At 43.2% G+C, this 25,319-nt stretch overlaps 1 protein-coding gene across 1 annotated transcript in view; it reads right to left on the bottom strand.

The window, feature by feature from the left end:
• MYRFL (myelin regulatory factor like) overlaps positions 1-25,319 on the bottom strand; it is a 144,923-nt gene that overhangs the window by 27,923 nt on the left and 91,681 nt on the right. Inside the window, exons 15-18 of the mRNA XM_085024873.1 lie at positions 23,153-23,261; positions 22,300-22,409; positions 1,094-1,257; positions 404-467 (exon numbers count right to left, since the gene is read on the bottom strand). Coding sequence (XP_084880999.1) covers positions 404-467; positions 1,094-1,257; positions 22,300-22,409; positions 23,153-23,261 — 447 coding nt within the window. The remainder of the gene's footprint in view (positions 1-403; positions 468-1,093; positions 1,258-22,299; positions 22,410-23,152; positions 23,262-25,319) is intronic.

The following is a 25,319-nucleotide window of genomic DNA, read 5'->3' as shown; positions in this document are numbered from 1 at the left end:
GGGGAAAGAGGGATTTGAGGATTAGCCAACATCCCTTTGGGATCTTCTGGAGCCAAAGATAAGGGACTCAGTCAAGTCAAGGCATCCACATAGATGGTGCAGCCCAAGGTCATGTGCACGAGGCGGCTGATGAATTTCACTTGATGGGGGCTGTACACAAAAACTGGCAGAGCAATATTTCTGAAAGGAACATGTTCAGTATGCACACCTCTACATTTTTCTTTGAAAAACCAGTTAGTATCTATTAAAGGGACAGTACTTAAATATCTAAAGCGCATAAAGATACAAACTACAGAAGCCGTCAACAAGAAAACGAAGAAAAAAACTCCTGATCAATTTTCCTAAAGACTTTTTTAAAATAGAAAATATCATCTCTGTTCATTATAAATTTGAGTCTATTTACCTTGTTGGCTTTTTTGGGAATGGTCCGTCTTGAAGAAGATGCACTAAGAGCTCTGCTAAATTTGCTTTAAGAAGAGAAAGAGAAAATTAATTATGATTCAAATGTCTCTCCAGGAGTTATGCGACAAAGGCCCAGACTGTCACTAACACAGCAGAATGGCTGTTTTTTTTTTGTACTACAGTCGTAATTTTAAAAAGGAAAAGTCAAGGCAATTGAGAGTTCTTTTGTGGAAAAGAACCTTAGTAAGTATAAATAAATGCATTATTATGATGATGTTACATTTCTCTCTTTCTGAAAATTATACCCTAGAAAAATGTGCATTTGCATTCTTAAGTAATTAAAAAAAATACAGAATAAAACTTTTTCCCTGAGTATAAAACATGGTTCTTTAAATTTATAAATGGCTACCTCTCCTCTTCAAAGGAGAGCCCACCCTTTTGTTAAAATGTAGCACTTCCTATCTGGTCTAAAACAGAAGCATTATGTTTTGCTTCCTTTTTAAAGGAGCAACAGAAAAAATAAGAAAATTATCTCATAAAGCAATTGTGTTCCAAAACATTCTAAAAGAAGAATAGGGACTTAATTACCAGAGAGTAATGGTTGCTGCTTAGTAGAACAGACCATTCAGACTGATTTAGCCATACCCCACTCTCTCCTTTCTCCAGATTTCTGTGGCAATCCTGGAGATACCTGATTGAGCTCGCTTCACTGGCAGAGGACTTCCAGCTACTGAGCCGCTTTAGCCTGGCCAGCTTTCTGTTCCATATTTCCAACTCTTCTATTCTTTCTTCAAGGTTGTTGGTGAGTTTGCAAAGCTGCTTCACAGCACCTACATTTTCCATAAAGATCTGGTCCTAGAAATGGAAATAACACAGAGCACATAAATGTACAGCTTGAGACCACCAGGGAGCTGTCCACAACCCACTCAAAGACAGTTGGAACAGACCTTTGAAAATGGCCACACACACATACATGAGAACCTCACGTTCACGCGAGAGAAATCTGCAGGCTTGAAACTTAAAGTAGTCCTGCTAAACTTCTGGCTGTGTAGTAAAACTGTGTGTGTTCAATTTGCAATAAAATGGAAATATGTCCTTGCAATCCAAGAGAGAGACCAGGACTGAAGGACGTTGTCGGGTTTTGAATCCAAAGATTTATTTTCAATGGCCATTACGCTATATTTAAAACTCATAAAAAGAAAGTCAGAACAGGCTTCCGAATGTTGATTTGTGTGTGCACCACTCAATCCTCATAAGGAATGACTTCAGTTCTTCTGGGTAAAATGTCCATCAGTTTGTTCAGGTGAAAGAGGGAGGCGTGAAGACCTGGATTTTTCTGAGTTCTGCCGTCTGCTGGATGCGAGATCCCAGGTAAAATATAAAACTTCTCTGAGCTTCAGTTTCTTCATCTTTAAATGAGAGGATAATTCTTGAGGCGTTACTTTCTGTCTTAACATCCTATGAGCTATCATGTGCACTTTATATTTTTAGCTTAAACAAAACTTAAAACAGCAACGATACTTAATTCTTCCTGTTCAGAGAAAGTTACTGACACACCAGAAAGAGCAAGAAGGTGGAAACCAACAAACACCAGAGTGTGCCAGCCATCCTTTCCCCTACCCACACACTTCAGTTGTCATAGGAACATGTGTGCCTATCTCTTAGCCGTAACAAATACCCCAGGAAGCTCTCATCAACTTACATCCCAATCCCATGACCACTCCTCCTTTCCCTCCTCTGTTTACAAGTTTAGAATGACTCGGCCCTCTGTGGTGCTCATAGAGGCTGGTCCGCTGTTGTAAGGGATGAGCTCAAGGTCAAAAGAGAAAGACTGTTTTGTGGTTAGGGATCAAACTTAGGGCAGTGTGGCTTTGAGACTCTCATCATGCAAACCGAAGCTTTATGGGATTCAAATACCATAAAGCACCCATTCAGAAAGGACTCAAAAGCTGAACATTACAGATTTGAGGCTTAGTTCATAGAGTTTAAAGGTATACACACTGATATAAAACACAGTGGTAAAGGTAAGCATACAGTCAGTTTAAGAATACCCTAATATTGTGGGAGTTTCCATTGTTGCGCAGTGGTTAACGAATCCGACTAGGAACCATGAGGTTGCGGGTTTGGTCCCTGCCCTTGCTCAGTGGGTTAAGGATCTGGTACTGCCGTGAGCTGTGGCACAGTTTGCAGATGCAGCTCGGATCCCACGTTGCTGTGGCTCTGGCATAGGCCGGCAGCTATAGCTCTGATTGGACCCCTAGCCTGGGAACCTCCATATGCCACAGGAGCCGCCCAAGAAATGGCAAAAAAGACCAAAAAAAAAAGAATATCCTAATATTGTGATATGATCATGTGTAAATCACTTAACTCTAGCAGAAAGGTTAAAGGACAAAAGTATTAAAATAACTATAGCTTTAATAACTTCTTAATGGTACACGCATAGAAAGAGGTAAATTATGAGATTAAAAAAACATAACGTGGAGGTGGGGTTTAAAAGGGAAGAGTTTGTATGTGACTAAAGTTAAATTGTTATAAATCTAAAATAGACTGTTAAAGATATTTTCTGTAAGCCTTGTATTAACCACAAAGCAAAACCTATTGTGGATATATAAAAGCTAAAGAGGAGGGAATCAAAGCATACCACACTGCTACAGAAAATTGATAATTCACAGGGGAAGACAACAAAGAAGGAAGAAAGGAACAAAGAAACTACAAAACAGCCCAAAAACAATTAATAAGATGGCATTAGTCTTTTCCTATCAATAATTACTTTGAATATCAATAGATTAAATTCTCCAAATCAAAATGCATAGTGTAGCTGAATAGATTAAAAAAAAAAAAAAAAGACCCAACTATATTCCGCCTACCAGAGACTTACATCAGCTTTAGTATTCCATGCAAATGGAAATCAAAAGGGGTAGCTAGATTTGTATCAGACAAAATAGAACTTAAGTCAAAAACTGTAAGAAGGAATTCCTGTCGTGGCTCAGTGGTTAACGAATCCGACTAGGAAAGATGAGGTTTCGGATTCGATTTGATCCCTGGCCTTGCTCAATGGGTTAAAGATCTGGTGTTGCCATGAGCTGTGGTGTAGGTCACAGGTGCGGCTTGGATCATGTGTTATGTGTTTCCGGCATAGGACCACAGCTACAGCTCCGATTCAACCCCTAGCCTGGGAACCTCCATATGCTGCGGGTGTGGCCCTAAAAGGACAAAAGACAAAAAAGAAAAAAAAAACCTGTAAGAAGAAAGAAAGAAGGTCATTATATAATGATAAAAGGGGTCAATTCATCAAGAGGATGTAACAATTGTAAATATATGCACCCAAAACTGGGGCGCCTAAACGTATTAAGCACATTATAACAGACTTGAAAGGAGACAGCAATACAATAATAGTAGGGGACTTAAAATATTCCACTTTCACCAATGGGTGGATCAACCAGATAGGAAATCAATAAAGACACATTGGACTTGAACTTTCTATACCAAATGAACCTAACAGACATATACAGAAATGTTATCCAATAGCAGCAAAATATAGTCTTCTCAAATGCACACAGATTATTCTCAAGGACACATCACATACTAGATCACAAAACAAGTATTAGCAAATTTAAGAAGACTGAAATCATACCAAGTATTTTTTTTGACCACAATGGTATGAAACTAGAAATTGATAATAGGAGGAAAACTAGAAAATTCACAAATATGTGGAAATTAAACAACTCAACACTAAAAACCCTATTGGTCAAAGAAGAAATCAAATACTTGAAACAAACAAAAATGGAAATACAACATACCAAACTGATAAGATACAGCAAAAGCAATTCTAATAGGAAATTTTATAGCAATAAACACCTACATTAAGAAAAAAGAGGGAATTCCCATTGTGGCGCAGTGGAAACAAATCTGACTAATATCCATGAGGACGTGGGTTCAATCCCTGGCCTTGTTCAGTGGGTTAAGGATCTGGCATTGCCTTGAGCTGTGCTGTAGGTCACAGACATGTCTCAGATCCCACGTTGCTGTGGCTGTGGCATAGGCTGATAGATGTAGCTCTGATTCAACCCCTTGCCTGGGAACTTCCATGGGTGTGGCCCTAAAAAGAAAAAAAGAAAAAAAATAAAGATCTCAAATAAAACCTATCTTTACATGTTAAGGAACTAGAAAAAGAAGAACAAATCAGACCAAAGTTAACAGAAGGAAGGAAATAATGATTGGAACAGAAACAAATGAAATAAAGGCCAGAGAAACAACAGAAAACAGCAATGAAACTAAGAGTTGGTTTTCTGAAAAGATAAACAAAATTGATGAAACTTTAGCTAGACTAATTAAGAAAAAATAAAGAATATTCAAATAAATAAAATTAGATATGAAAGAGGAGACGTTCCAGTTGCCCAGAAACACTAAGGATTATAGGAAATTAGGATGAACAATCACATTCCAACAAATTGGATAAACTAGATGAAATGGAAATTCTTAGAAATAGATAGCCTACCAAGACTGAAGAATGAAGAAGTAGAGAATGTGAACAGACCAGTTATGAGTAAGGTTACTGGATCATTAATTAAAAACTTCTCAACAAACAGAAGGCTAGGATCAGATTAAATTCTATCAAACATTTAAAGAAGAATTAATTCAAATCCTTCTCAAACTCTTCTAAAAAATTGAAGAGGAGGGAACACTTTCAAACTTTTTTATTTATTTTATTTTATTTTATTCTATTTTTTGTCTTTTTAGGGCCGCAGGTGTGGCATATGGACGTTCCCAGGCTAGGCATCAAATTGGAGCTGTAGCCACCAGCCTATACCACAGCCACAGCAATACCAGATCCCAGCTGCGTCTGCGACCTCCACCACAGTTCACGGCAACACCAGATCCTTAACCCACTGAGCAAGGCCAGGGATCGAACCTGCAACCTCATGGTTCCTAGTTGGATTCATTGCCACTGTGCCACTATGGGAACTCTGATTCTCTTTTACTTCTAAATTTGTTTTATAAAAATAACGTAGGAGTTCCTGCTGCGGCTCAATGGGATCTACAGTGTCTCTGTAGCGGAAGGGATATGGGTTCAGTTCCTGGCCTGGTGCAGTGGGTTGAGGACCCAGCATTGCTAGAGCTGTTGGGTACAGGTCACAACTCAGAGTCACTGGCCCAGGAACTCCATATGGCACAGAGTGGCCAAAAAAGAAAAGAGAAAAAAAAAGAAAAAGAAAAAAAAGCAGAAATCACAAAGAATGACATTCTGTGCTTCTAAACCTTAACATAAATGTCTTGTGATGATTTAGTGTGTTTAGCAGAAAGCCTTACAGTATGTGTAATATTTACAGTGGGTCATGTGATGACCACTAGCAGTTCAACTCAGATTCCCAGCCATCATCTCTGACTCCATTCCCCACAAGCAATTCATCACACAGCGCAGTCAGTTCAATATCCTAAATCTCCCGAATCTACCTACTTCTCTCCATCCTCACTGGCACCACAATACTTTTATCTTTTTGACTTTTCTTGGCAACTGGCTTCTTCTTCTTCTTTTTAAATGTTTTCCTCATACATTACTTTGTGATGAATTTGTAAGCACAGACCAAAGCAGACCATGGCAAATGATGCTAACATTCTCCCTAAACCACAGTATGTTCTTTTGCCATATCTCCCCACCAGAGAAGGCAGCAATTGTCTGGTTATGTGTCAATAATGATGAAAAGCCAGCTCTGACATCTCCAACTCAAATTTGCCAGCACCGTACATCTTCCAGGTAGATCCAACAGGCAAGAACATAATTCATGTGTTTTCTGACTTAAGAGGAAATAGAGGTGGAGAGGGAATTGACTATCACCTTCCTGATATTAATGACAGCCCTGACATTATGCAATCCAATAGAAAATTACCAAAAAATAAATTTCCTGGACATGTTATGGGGATTGATTCTCATTAAAATACTTCTGACTGCTGTCCCCTATCATCATAGCGAAGGTAGTACAAATATGTTCAAAAACATCATCTAGAATTTTCTGACAATATCTTTTTCCATGCAAGTGGTAAGGTATCTGAGTTTATTTTAACCACCTATGTGCACCAAGATGCCTGAGGAATTTTTTCTAAGTATCCAACTCGCACATAGAGGTTCACGTTCATTAGGATGAGAAGGACATAAAGCTGGGCTTCCCCATCTTTTTTTTTTTCTTCCTCTTTTCAGGACCACACCTGCAGCATATGGAGGTTCCCAGGCTAGAGGTGGAATCGGAGCTGCAGCTGTCAGCCTACGCCACAGCCACAGCAATGCCAGATCCGAGCCACATCTGCGACCTACACCATGGCTCACCGCAACACCAGATCCTTCACCCACTGAGTGGGGCCAGGGATCACACCCGCATCCTCCTGTATACTAGTCAGGCTCTTAACCCATTGAGCCACAACGGGAACTCCCTGGGTTTCCCAATCTGATGTCCCCTGTTGGTTAAAAATTATTTTGTAATTGAACCTAATTTAATTACTCAACTCTGCCCAGTTGTGATTAACCATTTCAAATGGGACCCACAACCTCAGCTGAAATGTAGCTTTACACCTGTGATGTAAAAATGATTCAACCAACTTGCCACCAAAAATTGCTCATGAGACTAGGGGCGGTGGCAACTGCTTCAGGTCACATGAGAATCTTTTACCCACTGTTTAAATGACCTGCTTTGGGCTGAGGGTACCCAAGGAGCATATTTTTCTGAAAGAACATGTGGGGCAGTCCAGTATGCGTGCACAGGAGAAAAACAGGAGGCGTTTGTGAAATCAAAGATGTCATCTAGCTTAGAGTGTGCCTCATTTTTTTTTTCTTTTTTGTCTTTTGTCCTTTTAGGGCCACACTCACAGCTTATGGAGGTTCCCAGGCTAGGGGTCTAATCAGAGCTGTAGCCACAGGCCTATGCCAGAGACACAGCAATGCCAGATCCAAGCCATGTCTGTGACCTACACCACAGCCCACAGCAATGCAATCCTTAACCCACTGAGCGAGGCCAGGGATCGAACTCGAAACCTCATGGTTCCTAGTCAGATTCCTTAACCACTGAGCCACGACGGGAACTCCAGAGTGTGTCTCTTCTTAAGGCTCACCTTTCATTAGAACGGCTTTCACATGCTGTGCTCTAAAAATATGGAACCTTTGGCCATTCGCTGAACGCATCGCACATCTCCTAGTCTCTGGAACTAGCACAGGCTGCTCCCTCTGCCCAAAGCAGCTGTCCTCCCTCTCCGCCCACCTTCCTTTCACTTGGTATCGTGTTCACCGGTGTCATAAACCCCTGGAGATTCGGCCCGTCTCTTGCCCACAGTGGGTTCTCCAGCCCAGGGCAGTAACGCAGCACATGCTGGATGACTCAAGGCATGAATATTCTTTTAGTGGTGATTCGGGCCAGGAGGCATTGAGATGTCACAGCCTTGCTTGCTGGTGAAATTGATGGGAGTGGCCACAGTTTCAGTTTTTTCTTTTACCTGAGGTTTCTCTCAGAAAAACAAAGTGTATGTTCCAAATTCCCTTTCTGTGTTAGGAAATTCAGGTGAGTTAAGCAAAGAAACACGAGTGTTTTACACCCTCAGTGCAATGGGCTAGGGGCTGGCTCATAACCCACCACGTGGCTTCCATTCTGGTGAAACAGATGAACATCCTTTCAGGGCCCCATCTGCCCCAAGGAAACACTTAGACTGCAGAATGCAGTTTAAGCTCCTGGGTCTCTTGCAGGACTGACAAGAAATGAACTCCGCAGCCCTGGGGAGCAGCCAAGCAGTAGACTTGCTTCCTCCTCTCTTTGGGAACAGCTTGGCCTCTGTCTCAAGACACTGAGAAAGGGTAACTAAGCCTGATGGCACAGAAAGCTTTGAGAAGTTGAAATAAGCTCTTCTTTCTTTTCCACTGAGAGCCACAGACTTGAAAGTCTCTCCTTGTGGCGTCTGATGTGGCATAGACTGATGTTTTTATAATAAAATCATGGGAAGAAAACAGCCTGTAATTGAGTATGATGAAAATGATGGTCAAAGGGAGAAAAACTATCTTTTAGCCAATTGGGTGTGTCTGGCAATTGTTTAGCCTTTGGATAAACTCGGCTTTAGATCTTTGTCCAAGAGTATATTTGAGGACAGTTCATCAGGACTTGACATGGCTTTTTAAAAAACAGAATCCCCAAACCAGAAAAGCAGGCTGCCGAGAGGGTATGAGAGCTCCAACTTGAGCTGAACTTCCAGCAGGTCCCTGGAGGAGACTATTCCCTTCCAGGCAGATTTCTCTTGCAAAGAGGACAATTCCTGGGCTCAGTTCTCTGGATGCTGTGTTTTGACCTCTGCCCTGTATGGGACGAGTACAGGCTTCAGGAAACTATTTAAAAGTGTCTGTTTTATTGTGGCCCTTTGTTTGTTTGCTTTAGACTTCTTGCTTAATTTTTGCTATCTCTGCTTAAGTGCAATTTTCTGTGGAAGGGCTTGAGTCCTTTGAGACAAGTTGCCAGTTGAACTAGCACATGGCACACGTTGTTGTAATTCTTTGATCTCTTGTTTTCCCTGGGTGATCAGTGAGGTCCTTTTAAGGGCAGTGTCTGTGATTCCCCAGGGCCAATTCAGGACCTGGCACATGTAACTCAATGTTCAATTAATGAACAGAATCAATGTTCTTTATTAAGCACCTGCTATGTGCTAATCTCTGTGCTAAGTGCAGGGAGAAAACAATTAAATAAGGTAGACAGAGTCGCTGCTCTCATAGAGTATGTTTTCTAGTGGGGTAATTAGCCAAAACAAGTGAATAATATAGTTTTAACTTGTAATTAGCACGAGGAAGGAAGCCATTGACATAGAAAATAATTGTCACTCTCTTAAACCACTGGTATAGATTTGGTCTATTTGTTTTATTTTCGAGAGTCCTGGGAAGAAATTAAATAACTGCATCAAGTGGAAAAGTATATTCTCATCCTGAAAAAGACAGATAACCCAGTGGAAAACTGGGCCACACACTTCAAAAAAGAAGAAATCTAAGAGGCAAACATAAGAAAGAGAGGCACCACTTTATACTCATCACAGAAAGGCAAGCTAAAACAATTAAGCTACCAGTTTACCCCACATAGGATTGAAACATTTAGAAAGTCTGATAAGGGCTTTCAAAGGATACAGAGAAGGAGTCAGCCTCAGGCAGTGCCTTTGTGAGCTGGAGCTGACCAACAATCTAGCAGATTTCACAGAACTAAGGCTGTGTGTATCCTAGACCCTAGTCCTGGTGTATGTCCCCGAGAAAACCTCCCACAGAGTCACAAGACAGCCTGTGTGAGAACGTTCCTCACTGCATAGCTGTGGTCAGCAGAACTGGATGAGCCATCGTCAAGGAGGAGAATGTAAGCTCGCGTGCCAAGAAATTCCACCCATCGGACTCTGAGCAGATGTGTGTAACTCAAAGAAATTTAAAACACATTCAGAAAACACTGATAATATTCCAGAAAGCCTGGCTATCCAAGGATATGCATGAAACACATCAGCAGGGCTGCTCCTGCTGTGGGGAGTTGGATGGAAAAGGAGATGCAGAGAAGAAAACAATGTATGAAGGAAAAGAGCAGTCAAACGAGAAGCATGGTACCTCCACTCTAAAATGCCAGTAATGAGGAGTTCCCATTGTGACTCAGTGGGAAACAAATCTGACTAGCACCCACGAGGACACAGGTTCGATCCCTGGCCTTGCTCAGTGGGTTAAGGATCTGGCAATGCTGTGAGCTGTGGTGTAGGTCACGGACTCGGCTCAGATCCCACATTGCTGTGGCTGTGGTGTAGGCCAGTGGCTATAGCTCCGATTTGACCCTTAGCTTGGCAACTTCCATATTTCATAGGTGTGGCCTTAAAAAAAAAAAAAGATAAAATGCCTATAATAAAGACAAAAGGGAAACATCTACTGGAGAAGAAAATGAAAGGGGTTTGATACCACTCCAGTCAGAGTTTCTTTACTTCCTGGCTCTCTTACCCAGTTTTAGTAGCTTGAAGGAAGAGGGACTGACTTTGAATGGCTAAGACTGAGCTCAGTAGCCAGGGAGCTTTGCAGATGAAGTTCAAGAGAACTAAACTATACCTGCAGGCAGGGAGCAGTTCTGACTTAGCAGCCAGATGTCCACAGATAAGGAAAAGTCAGCATTCATCAGAAAAGGACTGAAGTACACTGAAAGATTTTACTTTTTAAGAAATTACTCAAAAATATTCTCTTTGAAGCCTTTGGCATAAATTCAGCCATTTTTTGGAGCTCTCCTTGTGGCTCTGTAGATTATGAACCCAACTAGTATCCATAAGTATGCGTGTTCGATCCCTGGCCTCACCCAGTGGGTTAAGGATCTGGCGTTGCCATGAGCTGTGGTGTAGGTCACAGACGTGGCTTGGATCCTGTGCTGCTGTGGCTGTGGCGTAGGCCAGCAGCTGTAGCTCCAGTTGGACCCCTAGACTGGGAACTTCTATGTGCTGCAGGTGCCTCCCTAAAAAGCAAAGAAATTAAAATAAGTGAATAAAGTCAGCCATTTTAACTAAATTCCACTTTGGCAAATAAAATGTGAAATTCCAGGTACTAAATCAGTAAAGGTTTGATTAAACAGGACTATCTGATTTTCAAAGTATTGCCACCACCTGCTGACACAATATTTAAATTTGTAGTTTTAGGTCTGGAACAATGGGGTTTTTTTTTGGCCATAATCGTGGCAGGGATTGAACTCGTGCCATAGCAGGAACCTGAGTCACTGCAGTGACAATGCCAGGTCCTTAACCTGCAGAGCCACAAGGGAACTCCTGGAACAATGACTCTTCTCCCAACATTTTATTACAAAAATTTTTAAGCATACAGAAAAGTTTGAAAAAATTAGAGTAAGTGCCCACATACCCACCCCCTAAATTCCACAATTAGCACAGTGCTCTGTTTCCTTTATCACCCAGCTCTCTGTCCATTGACCCATCTTGTTTAAATGCATGGAAAAATTAATGAGCAATGACTTTTTAAGAAGACATAGCTACAAAAAGAAATTTCCCAAGAAATCAATAAGTGGAAAATTTCTCTCTACAATTTAGAAACAAGAGAATTGCCTTCCTGCTTCCAGTGTAAGGAGTTCCGAGGAAAGAAGTACAAACAGGTGAGCAGTTGCTAAAATATTCAGGGTTGGCTGCAAAAGCATATTAACGCTAACATTCAGCCTGGAGTCAAATCAATCAGTGAGTGCAACGGGAAATACTAACCCCCTGTAGGAAACTTATCACTGCAACTAATGAACAAATTCCATTTCTTCCTGGGATGAGAAAAGAGGGGACTTTGAAACTAAGTGCTGAGCAGGACCTTTAAAGGTCTCCATTTAGATTCTGGGCTGGCTATATGAACTTAAACTAATTTTTTATAAATCTGTTTTTCTATATTTAAAAATGAAAAAGAATGTTTGTCACTCTATTAAAAAAAAACATAAATCATTTCAGAGACACCGGAAGTGGTGGTATCTTTGAGTGGGATTTGGAAGAAATGCATTAACCATTTATCCAGTATACTATGTTATACTATCCGGTATCCAATTATTTACTATGCTGTAGACTAAAAGTTGTGGTTCTAAGAAGATTTACATTAAAAAAAATCATTTATATTCTGGAGGGGGTGTGGAAAAAAGGGAACCCTCCTGCACTGCTGGTGGGAATGTAAGCTGGTACAACCACTATGGAGAACGGTATGGAGGTACCTTAGAAAACTATACATAGGACTACCATATGACCCAGCAACCCCACTGTTGGGCATATATCCAGACAAAACTTTCTTTGAAAAAGATACATGCACCCGCATGTTCATTGCAACACTATTCACAATAGCCAAGACATGGAAACAACCCAAATGTCCATTGACAGATAAATGGATTAAGACACTGTGGTATATGTACACAATGGGATACTACTCATCCATAAAAAAGAACAAAATAATGCCATTTGCAGCAACATGGATGGAACTAGAGACTCTCATACTGAGTGAAGTAAGTCAGAAAGAGAAAGACAAATACCATATGATTTCACTTACATCTGGAATCTAATATATGGCACAAATGAATCTTTCCACAGAAAAGAAGATCATTGACTTGGAGAATAGACTTGTGGTTGCCAAGAGGGAGGGAGAGGGAGTAGGATGGATGGGGTGCTTGGGGTTAATAGATGTAGACTATTGCCTTTGGAATGGATTAGCAATGAGATCCTGCTGTGTAGCACTGGGAACTATGTCTAGTCACTTATGATGGAGCATGATAATGTGAGAAAAAAGAATGTATACATGTATGTGTAACTGGGTCACCTTGCTGTACAGTAGAAAACTGACAGAACACTGCAAACCAGCTATAACGGAAAAAAATAAAAATCATTATATATAAAAATTTTAAAAATCATTTATGAAAACAACTGCTTCAGTGGGAGGAAAAGTGACTCAGGCAGAATTTCAACTCGCCATATTAAAGTTAGTTGACTGCAGAACTGTAAGAATAAAATAATTTCTTTTGTATAGCTTTACTTTTTTTGAACATATTTTTTATTATAGTTGATCTATAATGTTCTGTCAATTTCTGCTGTATAGCAAAGTGTCCCAGTCATACACACATATATTGTTTTGTACAGCTTTAAAGTGACCCTCTAATCCCCAAAACTGGCTGAGCCAAGTTTTGGACAAAGTTTTATCTGATGCTGAAATTCATGCTCTGAAGCCAGTGTGCCATATACTATTGGTGATTTTTTTAACCATCAAAATCAAAGAGGGGTGGGAACAGGATGTGGGGGAGGGAGTGGGATGGACTGGGAATTTGGGGTTGGTAGATGCAAACATTTAGAATGGATAAGCAGGAGCTCCCGTCATGACGCAGTAGAAAAGAATCCAACTAGGAACCATGAGATTGTGGGTTCGATCCCTGGCCTCGATCAGTGGGTTAAGGATCCGGCATTGCCGTGAGCTGTGGTGTACGTTGCAGATACGGCTTGGATCTGGCATTGCTGTGGCTCTGGCGTAGGCTGGCGGCTATAGCTTTGATTAGACCCCTAGCCTGGGAACCTCCATATGCTGCTGGTGAGGCCCTAAAGGGACAAAAGACAAAAAAAAAAGAATAGAGAAGCAATGAGGTCCTGCTGTATAGCGCAGGAAACTATATCCAATCACTTGTGATAGAAGATGATAGACACTAGACACGGAGTTTCCGTCATGGCTCAGTGGTTAGCAAACCTGACCAGGAACCATGAGGTTGCGGTTCGATCCCTGGCCTCGCTCAGTGGGTTAAGGATCCGGCATTGTTGTGAGCTGTGGTGTAGATTGCAGACGCGGCTCGGATCCCACGTTGCTGTGCCTCTGGTGTAGGCCGGCAGCTACAGCTCTGATTGGACCCCTAGCCTGGGAACCTCCATATGCCACGGGAGTGGCCCTAGAAAAGACCAAAAAAAAAAAAAAAAAATATGGTAGATGGTAATACGAGAAAAAGAATGTATATATGTATGGCTTGGTCATTTATTGTACAGCAGAAATTGACAGAACATTGTAAATTATAATTTAAAAATTCAAGAAAAGAAAAGAAAAATGAAAGAGATTTCCCCTCAGCAACCCCCATCTCCTTCCTTACTGATCCTCTCAGCTCACATGGCTTTTTGACCCTGGGTTTACCCCAGGTTCTCCTCCTCCCTTCCCCCCATCCCTCGGCCCTCCCAGGGCTTCTCCCATCCCTAAAGGCCTTGCTGGAAGCAGAGAGGTGAGGGCACTGAAGCCCCTCTTGGGGACTGCTCCTCAGCACCACGTCACCAGATCTGGTATTTCAAGGGACCCAGAAATTCCAAATTTATGTGAGAATCTCCTCATTTTTAAAGGTAGGCAACAAATCTGAAAACATTTTTAACACCATGAAGGAAAAAAAGTCTGCAAGCCAGACTTGGCTACAGGCTTCCAATCTGTGACCTGCATCCGTAACCCTTTCCTTATGAATTAATATTGTCACCCATGTTTGCAGGTCCCCCTTGGACCCCCAACCGCTCTCATACGTTCCACACTCCCAGTCAGTAACCTCTGGACGTTTTCATCTGGAATGTCCAGAACGTCTGAGTTGACACGCGAACTCAAAACTGAACTCATCTTTTCCCCCAGAAAAACCTCTTTTCTTTCAGACTCCCTTACGTCGACAGAACCTCGGGTCTCTTCCTTGCATTGAGATTCAAAATCTCATGCATTAACATAAAGAATAAGAACCCACAAGGCATCAGGTACTGTTCTAAACAACACAAGGTTGATGAGGCACATTCTCTGACAGTCCAGAAGCTCACAGTCCAGTGGGGGAGACACAGAACCGAAAGAGAATGACAACACAGTGTGTGAATACTCTAGCAGATGTCTCTCCCTAGGCCTAAGGCAGCGCAGAGAACAGGAGCAATCCAGGCATCACAGAATTCAGGAATTCACTCAAGCAAGATAGGTTGATCTGGAGTTCCCACTGTGGCTCGGTGATAATGAACCTGACTTGTATCCATGAGGACTCAGGTTCCATCCCTGGCCTCATTCAGTATGTTAAGGATTCGGCATTGCCCTCTAGCCTGGGAACCTCCATTTGCCACAGGCACAGCCCTAAAAAGATAAATAAATAAATAAATAAATGGTCACAGATGTGGTTTGGATCCCGCATTTGCGTGTGGCTATGGCATAGGTCTCAGCTTCAGCTCCGATTTGACCCCAAGCCCAGGAATTTCCACATGCCTCAGGTGCAGCCCTAAAAAGCAAAAAAAAAAAAAAAAAAAAAAAAAAGATATGTTGACTTTCTAGAATACCCTAAGCCCTGGAGTAAATGCCCCACATCCAGTATTGGAGGTATAGCTTTGAAAAGCAGAGGAGATTTTTGTTCGCACACAACAACCCAGGGAGATTAGCAAAGAGCAAGTACACAAATAAACAAGATCATTTCCGGTGGGGACAGAGGTCTCCAGGCTGCTGTGAGCACGTCTGCAGTGTCTCCCCTGCACCGAGGCCTCGCTGAGGGAGAATGAGGTCTGCACAGCCAGAGGGAGCGCCTTTTTCTAATTACTGCAAAGGTGCTACACCCTCGCAGAGGCCCTGAATCTTACAAAGTGAAACTGAGCAGCATGGAGACTTAGGAGTGTAGGGCTGAGGTGGTGAGGACACATCTTGCTTTGAGTTCCAAATGGTGAGATCTTCTGAAGGGAGAGAATCTTTAGGACAGAGACTACTCAATGAAACAGATCCAAGGCAGAAACAAACTAGAGAGTGTGAGGAAGGGAAAAAAGGTTAGTAGGGGAGGGGCTAGGAGCAAGACGTTCCTTTGTGTGCAAATATCTCATAGTCTGAGCGTCTCAGCTCCTTGGGAAGGTGCTTTAGGGGATTGGAGCAGGGGAGGGAGTGAGAGGAAATGAGTTAGAGAAGATTCCATTCGGATCGTGGAGGGTTATAATAATAAGCCAATGAAGAGCCAAAACTGGGAGGGGGAGACTATAAGGTCAGAGATTAGGTTTTTTTAAATTAATTTATTTATTTTTTGTCTTTTAAGGGCCTCACCTGCAGCACATGGAGGTTCCCAAGCTAGGCGTCTAATCCGAGCTACAGCTGCCAGCCTACACCACAGCCACAGCAGTGCAGGATCTGAGCTGTGTCTGCGACCTACACCACGGCTCACGGCAACGCCGGATCCTTAACTCACTGAGCAAGGCCAAGGATAGAACCCACCACCTCATGGTTCCTAGTCGGATTTGTTTCCCCTGTGTCACAATGGGAACTCCCAGTTCTGTTTTATTTTTAAGGAAAATGATTCTTCAGGTGACTGTCATGTCAGTTAGGAGGTTATAATAGCTAGGGAGAAAAAAGGAGAGAATAAAGAAGGTATACAAGCGACAGGGCCAAAGCAAGAACAGTAGGACTTGGTGTCTCATGGGACACTGTGGAGGAGGGAGAGGAAGGCTTGAGAGGCCACCATGACGCCCTTCTTACATCGGCCACACCCTCAGTCCCCATGGTCCACCAACATCTTCCTTCCCTCACCTCTCAGCCTCCTCCCTTCCTTTCCATCCAAGAGCCCCCGCCCAGTCTCCGGATAGCCTCTCTCCTCCCTCTGAATTGAGGTGGCCCTTCGTTTATGCAGCCTTAAGATTTATATCATCTCGCATTGAAACTCACAGCCTTATTCTTGTGTACCCATCACATCACCCTGCGTAGACTGTCAGCCGCTGGAAGACAGGAACCAAGTGTTATTTTTTATCTTTGCATGATTCCAACAGACAGTACCTGCCACATTATGGTTAATGGAAGAATAGAATCCCTGAGTAAAAAGCAGCCACATACTAAGTTACGGAAGGGTGGCTTCTGACACAGATTCTTTTTTTTTTTTTTTTTTTTTTTTTTTTTGTCTTTTTAGGGCCTTACCTGCAGCTTATGAAGTGCCCAGGCTAGGGGTTGAATCAGAGCTATAGTCGCCAGCCATAGCTACAGCCATGCCAGATCCGAACCGCATCTGCAACCTACTCTACAGCTCTCAGCAACGCCAGATCCTTAATCCACTGAGCAAGGCCAGGGATTGAACCCAAATCCTCATGGGTACTGGTCGGGTTCGTTACTGCTGAGCCACAACGGGAACTCCCTGACATGCAGTCTTAAAAACACACGTATACGCATGATTCAAGAACCAGCGATTCATAAGATGAACCTCATTTTATATAGACTCAGTTGTAAATTTAAGGCAGGTCTTACATTTAGTATGTACATTTTTCTTTTCTTTTCTTTTCTTTTTTTTTTTTTTTTGTCTTTTTAGGGCCCCACCCATGGCATATGGGGGTTCCCAGACTAGGGTCTAATTGGAGCTGTAGCTGCCAGCCTACACCACAGCCACAGCAACGCCGAATCCTTAACCCACTGAGCGAGGCCATCTTCATGGATACTAGTCGGGTTCACTAACCACTAAGCCACCAAGGGAACTCTAGTGTGTACATTTTTCTAACACCAAGTACAGCTACCAATAATACTCAAGAAATGTAACTACCCATTCCCAAATAAATACAGAAACAATTTTTTTTTTCTTTTTAGGGCTATACCTGTGGCATATGGAAGTTCCTGGGTAAGGGGTCTGATTAGAGCTGCAGCTGCTGGCCTACACCACAGCCACAGCAATGCCAGATACGAGCCACATCCATGAGCTACACCACAGCTCACAGCAATGCTGGATCCTTAACCCACTGAGCCAGGCCAGGAATGGAACCTGTATCCTCATGGATGCTAGTCGGGTTCTTAACCTGCTGAGCCACAACAAGAACTCTCAGAAACAAATTTTAAATGTTGCCAAGTAAAGAGACAGATGAGCAAGCCAAAAGGCAGAGCTCCAGTGGTCAAATACAGGAGGAGACTATGGTATCGACTCTAAGGCTGCCTTGCTCTCAGTGTCAACCCAAGCCTTCTCATTCCACCTCCCATGGCTGAGCTTTCACTGGGCCACACAAAACATGAGAAATGTATGAGAAGCAGCAAAGCACTGCAGATAAGAGATGTCTATCTTGCAAGGTCATCTTTCCTGTTAAGAAGAGGAAGAAAAGTTGGAGTTCCCATTGTGGCTCAGTGGTTAGCAAATCCGGCTAGGAACCAAGAGGTTGAGGGTTCGATCCCCGGCCTTGCTCAGTGGGTTAAGGACCCAGCGTTGCTGTGCGCTGTGGTGTAGGTTGCAGGTGTGGCTCGGATCCGAGTTGCTGTGGCTCTGGTGTAGGCCGGTGGCTACAGCTCCGACTGGACCCCTAGCCTGGGAACCTGCATATGCTGTGGAATCAGCCCTTGAAATGGCAAAAAGACAAAAAAAAAAAAAAAAAAAAGGAGAGAGAGAAAGAAAAGTGGTTTATACCAACTTTGGCCCACATCACTAATCTCCAACTTTGGTTGCTTACATGGATCATCTGTAAAGATCTAGTTATTTGCTTTCCTCTCTCAGCATTGAGTTGCAAAGTACACATACAAACAATATAGCAATCGTGGGACACAAGATTTCAATATTTCCATGTCCTAGTTTGCATTTTAGCTTCTCTTATAAAAAAGAGACATTTGGGGGAAGAGAAATAGAGGGCAGAGGGAGGGATCCTGTCTTAATTGGATCTCTACCCGTTACCATGGACCATGAAGCCCCAGAAGCGCAAGTGAAGTTCTTGAAAACAAACAGTCCTGGAAACGGCAGTCAAAGCCGCCACATGGGAAGACTAAATGGGAAAGAGACCAGGAAAGCAAGAAGCAGGCTGTACATCCTTCTTTACAGTTAGCAAAGAGCATGGGACAACAAGAGCTGCATACCCTGTGCTCTTAATGAGAAAGAATAAAGGGTATTCTGGGAAGCACGTATAACATAGAGGAGCGAGCGCTATGCCACCACAGTGCGGAGGGTTAAACCAGCAGCTGGAGTCTGTCCTCAGAAGTGAGCCAAAGAAGAAAGCCAGGCTGCACTGTATGGAGATGTTCACCTGATCTGGGTGTTACGGATTCTGCAAATGACTGCAGCCTCGGTGATGTCGCCATAGATTGTATCACTACAAGGTCCTGTTACTAAGAGAATTGCCCCTCTGCTCTCAGGAATTCCTGTCGGTTTTCCTTATTTATTTAACTTTATTTTTGTTTTTATTTATTTTTTTGGTCCTCTTGAGGGCTGCACCCGTGGCATATGGAGGTTCCCAGGCTAGGGGTCGAATCGGAGCTGTAGCTGCCAGCCTACGCCAGAGCCACAGCAACGCCAGATCTGAGCCACGTCTGTGATCTACACCACAGCTCACGGCAACGCTGGATCCTTAACCCACTGAGCAAGGCCAGGGATTGAACTCAAAACCTCATGATTACTAGTCAGATTTGTTTCCCCTGCACCACGACGGGAACCCCTAACTTATTTTTTATTATAGGTGACTTACAATGTTCTGTCAATTTCTGCTATATAGCAAACTCACCCAGTTATACATATACATTCTTTTTCTCACATTATCCTCCATCATATTCCATCACAAGTGACTAGCTGTAGTTCCCTATGCTATATAGGATCTCATTCCTTATCCACTCCAAATGCAATAGTTTGTATCTCCTAACCCCAAACTCCCGGTCCATCCCACTCCCTCCCCCTTGGCAGCCATGGGTCTGTTCTCCAAGTCCATGAGTTTGCCTCTTTTCTGTAGATAGGTTCATCTGTGCCATATATTAGACTCCAGATATAAGAGATATCATATGGTACTTGTCTTTCTCTTTCTGACTTACTTAGTATGAGTCTAGAGACTCTCACACTAAGTTTTACTTATTTATAAACTCAGTGCCACCCTGGCATGGACTGCTCCTCAGGTGATGAATCAACCTGGCTGCCTGGAGCAGGAATGCCAACCTTGCTTCCTCAGGGCTCTGGGCTTGGCTTCCTAATTGTGGACTTGGGGTGTAGCCCCCCCTAGGGAAGTGGGAGGTTGGCCCTTGGAACTCCTGCTGCTGATCAGCCTGACTTCTCCATTCAGTTTACCTGGGAAAGGGGAAAATACCAGGCCAGGGGGAGCGCAAATTATTTTGCTGAATAGTGACAGTTCGAAGGCCGCAGGCAGGTGTTACCTACACAGGAAATGGCGTTTTCTTTCCCGAGTGTTCTAGGGGAGGCCCACAGCTGGTGAAACCCCAGAGTCCCTGCCTTGGTGGCGTGGGGACACACTCCCAAGGCCGTACCCTGAGCATGACAACTGTGCCTCTGCTCTTTTCTCTCGCCTAGGAAGTTTATTGCAATGCGGAGAATGAGGGTGACTATTTTACACATACCTCTGAATATATTTTATATGTTAAGTGTATATAAAATAGTTTATATTTTAAGTAAGTTACATACAAATGTCAGTTTTACTATTAAAAATAAATTTCTGGAGTTCCCGTCGTGTCTCAGTGGTTCATGAATCCGACTAGGAACCATGCAGGTTCGATCCCTGGTCTTGCTCAGTGGGTTAAGGATCCGGCGTTGCTGTGAGCTGTGGTGTATATAGGTCGCAAATGCGGCTCAGATCCCGCGTGGCTGTGGCTCTGGCGTAGGCCGGCAGCTACAGCTCCGATTAGACCCCTAGCCTGGGAACCTCCATATGCTGTGGGTGCAGCCCTAGAAAAGATGAAAAAGAAAAAGAAAAAAGAAAATAATAAAAAAATAAATTTCTGATGATTAAACCCCTCTCGTGTGGTGTGAGAGCTGAGCTGAGGTCTGAGAGACGGAAGAATTTCTTCTATGGAAGCAGGAGACAGTAACTAGACTTCTGCCACTTGGCCCTTGCCACCCAGGGCTGAGCAGGCCATCCAGATTCTGTTATCTGAGGATCTGTTGTCCAAGGACTTTGGGGTAAAAGGCTGCAGACAGGCCTAACATGAACACATACCCTCACCTTGCCATTCCAAACGTGGCTTGCTGACCAGCAGGACTGGCAATATTGGCGTTGCCTGGAGACTGCTTGGAAATGCAGACAGGTCTCACCCCATGCTTGCAGAACCGGAATCTGCATTTTAATAATTTCCCCACTGATAAGGGTACACTTTGAAGTTGGGGAAGCATTGCACCGATGAACTGACAAATGACAAATCAGACGTCTCTCCCTACTACCATGAAATCCCCTTGTCAGTCAGCCTCCCCTCCAGCAGCAAGTATCACAATGCGAAGGAAAGCACATCAGCCGCAGAGGGAATCTGCGCATCTTGCAAAAGATGCAGGATTTTACAGGATTAATAGACGTGATCTCGGCGAGCCACTCACATCACAACCAAGGCATCAGGAGGCTAGGAAGGCAGAAAGACTCCTTAACAAGTGAAGAGGAGCTAATCTACCAGGATGGTGACATTCCTTCAAAAGCGAATGATTTGAATATCAAAGAATTCTGACAGGCCCTTGGGGAAAATGATGAGGCTCATGAATATCTTTGTAAAAATGACCCACTTTAGGATTGTGCTGTGAAAGTCAAACATATAGTTTTGTTGAAAAACTATGCTCCAGGAAGTTCCCATTGCGGCTCAGAGGTAATGAGCCCGATTAGTATCCATGAGGATGCAAGTTGGATCCCTGGTCTCACTCAGTGGGTTAAGGATCCGCAGTTGCTGTGAGCTGTGGTGTAGGTGGCAGAGGTGGCTCAGATCTGGCATTGCTGTGGCGGTGGTGTAGGCCAGCGGCTGCAGCTCCAATTCAACCCCTAGCCTAGGAATTTCCATATGCCACAGGTGCGACCCTAAAAAAAAAAATAAAAAAGAAAGAAAGAAAGAAGGAAGGAAGGAAGGGAGGGAGGGAGGGAGGGAGGGAGGAAGGAAGGAAGGAAGGAAGGAAAGAAAGAAAGAAAGGAAGGAAGGAAGGAAGGAAGGAAGGAAGGAAGAAAGAAAGAAAGAAAGAAAGAAAGAAAGAAAGAAAGAAAGAAAGAAAGAAAGAAAGAAAGAAAGAAAGAAAAACTAGGCTCCCCCTACACACACAAAAAATCAATACTCTATTCAGTCTTCAGTTATTCTAAGGAGAGACATGTTGCTTTAATTTTAACTTAAATGATGTTATGTGAGATACATGACACTTTCATACGTTTTAGTTCCACTTTTCAGACAAGCTCTAATCAAAGCTTGCTGTCACTATTTCTCATGATGTTTGGTCCTTGTTGGAAGGGCAACCCTGCTAGGTGGACTGTCCCAGGGCCAGTGTTCCTCCAAAAAGACCTGCTGGACTCCAGTGCACGGTCCTTTTTTCTGGTCCCTGATGAAACCTCTTTTTGGCACCTAGGACCAGTGTGGGATAATTGATACCAACTTGCTCCACAGCTAAGACACTTTTTACTGTCCCCTTTCCTGGATGACACTGAGTGCAGGGTGATGGCACAGAGAGGGTTCACCTGTGGGGTTAGAGCTCTAGCAGCCGGCACCTGTTCAGGGGTTACCTTATCCACCATGAGGAAGTTCTCCAGCGTCTCTCCATTTTCACAGGTGACATCGCCAGCCTCCTTCACGGCTCTGGGCAAGATCTCTCGCACCTCCTGGGCAATCATTCCTAAACACAAGCACCCCAACAAGTGTCATCAGGAAAGACCTTTCTACAAAAAAGCCTCCCAGCCCTACTTCAGAATGGAACAGCGACAGCCAAATAGGATGTTTTTGCAACTGGATGCTTATCCCTTCTCAGCTTTTGCTTTGATCTACAATGCAATGGAGGCAAAGGAGGAATTTTGAGCCAAGAACCACTATAGGATTAAAAGCAGGAGTGTTACTTTCTTGAGACTCTGGAGCAAATGGTGGAAAGGGTGAACACCTGAAAATCCCAGTGCATGGATGGAAGGCTGGGGCATTCGCTTGATTTTCTTTCTTTTCCTGCAGGAGGATTCTGCCCCCTAAATAGTCCTTTTTCGTTAGAATTCCCGGACTGGAGTATGGACACCACTCTGCTGCTCTCTGACCTAGACCTGCCTGTTCTGCACCTTCTCCTTCCATCCCGAAGTCGCCCCATCCAGCCCCTCAACCCCTTCCTAGGAGCAAGAGGGCTCCAGTGAAAAGAAACAATGTACTCAAAATCCACCCCCCGCCTCCCCCGAGAGCCTGGGGTACCAGGGAATGGAGTGTTGAGGAAAGATGACCCAAATTTCTTTAACCTCCCCTCTTCTGGTGATTATGGCTTTGGCAGAAGACACGTTAGACTAACAGGATGTTGTCCAATGCCAAAATACAGCCTCTAGATAAAGAAGGAATTAACCTTTCATGGTTGACAATACAAAATTAGGAAGGGCACTGTGGGTATACCTGTTTGATGGGCAGCGTTTATTCCCATCGCAGACGCAAACTCAGGCTTGTAGTCATATTCAACAATCCTCATTTGGGCTATTCTTCTCAGCTGTTCATTTGTGTCAACCTAATTCAATGAAAGAAGTGCAGATTTCACCCCCTGAGAGGTTTGCTACTCAAATTAAGGCCCAGAATGACCCAGAGGGGTGAGGAATGGTGCAACTCTCCTTTCCTCCTGGCCAAACTATCTGAAGAGAAATTTATGTTTTTCTCCTCTGAGGAACAAAAGTTGCAAGGTTCACCTTGGTGACATCCATCCACTCACTTATAAACGGAGTCCGAGTTTTTATGGCTGAATTACAGGGCAATAGCACCCCCCTTCGCTACTCTGGCCTCACTTCTCCCCGCCGAGAGGTGAACCTTGCTTCTGAGAATGGAGTTTGCTCACCTTGGAGAGAAACAATTGCTGTCCAGGATGGCAAGGTATCATTTCCAAATTAGCACATGGTACCAATACCCAATGGATACAGACTGACCATGTATTTATAAATTAAAAACCCAGTGCTTAGTTCAAGTAACCACCTTTGAGGAATGGGTGTATCATATATCATTCAAGTCTGGATCGCTCACCTGCGGATCCCTCAAAATCCAGGCTACCTTCCTACAGATGGCTTCTCCCCCAGACCAGGTGTCCTTCTCAACACCAACTGCTCTTACAGGGAGTTAAAAACACTCCCAACCATCACTGAAAATTCCTCAATAACATTTTACCGCGTTCCAGCTAAATGGTAAAAATAAAGACAATAGAGAGGATTTTTCCTAGAACTAAATGTGCTGATTCAAAGGATTCCCCTTTAATTTGGGGTTTGGTATTTTTTTTTTTAAATGACGTCATGGTAATAACAGGATTGATTTTTTTTTTTTAATGACCTTATTCAACAAGTAAAAAGTTGGCAACCCTATGTGGGTCTCTAAATTTTCTTTTAGAGAACATAACTGGATTATGAAATCAGCAGTCTCTTGGCCACTAAAAATATACTGGCTGGACATTCATGTATGTGTTAGAACAACCAGAAATGCTTTCAGTTGTTATAAGAAAACCCCTGCTTTGGCCCTTAACTCCTTCCTGGACCCACCCCATCAAGTAAGCAGCAAATCCCGAGTTGTGTCTGTACAAATGAGGCAGAGTTGGGTGTGATTAGACTGTAAAGACCAAGGCCAGAGCAGGAAGCCCTTGCAAGCCATGCTAGGAAGGAACAGTCACAATCTCATGTTGCCCTGTGTGTACACTTGTCACCATGAAATCCTTCATTGGTTCAACAAATATTTAATGAGTAGCTATGTGTCAGATACTACCCCAGGTACTGGGGATTCAATTTCTTATTTGGAGCTTAAATGTTAATGAAAGTTCCATTCCTGAAGGCGAGCCCTATGTCTTGTTCATCTTAGGATATGCATAGTGCCTAATCTGACAGGCAATAGGCACCCACACTTTGAATGAAGGAAAGAAGGAATTAAAGAATGATGGACTGGCAGAATGGCCATTATTAACAAGACAACAAATAACAAATGCTGGAGAGGGTGTGGAGAAAAGGGAACCCTCCTGCACCGCTGGTGGGAATGAAAATTGGTACAACCACTATGGAGAAGAGTATGGAGGTACCTCAGAAAACTAAATATAGAACTACCATATGACCCAGCAATCCCACTCCTGGGCATATATCTGGACAAAACTTTCTTTGAAAAAGATACACACACCTGCATGTTCACTGCAGCACCATTCACAATAGCCAAGACATGGAAACAACCTAAATGTCCATTGACAGATGATTGGATTAAGACAATGTGGTATATATACACAATGGAATACTACTCATCCATAAAAAAGAACAAAATAATGCCATTTGCAGCAACATGGATGGAACTAGAGACTCTCATACTGAGTGAAGTAAGTCAGAAAGAGAAAGACAAATACCATATGATTTCACTTATATCTGGAATCTAATATATGGCACAAATGAACCTTCCCACAGGAAAGAAACACATGGGCTTGGAGAACAGACTTGTGGTTGCCAAGAGGGAGAAAAGTGGGATGGACTGTGAATTTGGGGTTAATAGATGCAAACTATTGCATTTGGAGTGGATAAGCAATGAGATCCTGCTGTATAGCACAGGGAACTCTAGT

This window comes from Sus scrofa, chromosome 5 (genome assembly GCF_054392235.1).
Source record: "Sus scrofa isolate SSC_HxYL_T2T_F1_AM1 chromosome 5, Sscrofa_HxYL_maternal_Yorkshire_Landrace_v2.0, whole genome shotgun sequence".
Taxonomy (NCBI): Eukaryota; Metazoa; Chordata; class Mammalia; order Artiodactyla; family Suidae; genus Sus; species Sus scrofa.
Note: the sequence above shows the minus strand (reverse complement) of the source record. Positions and strands in the feature narration are given on the sequence as shown.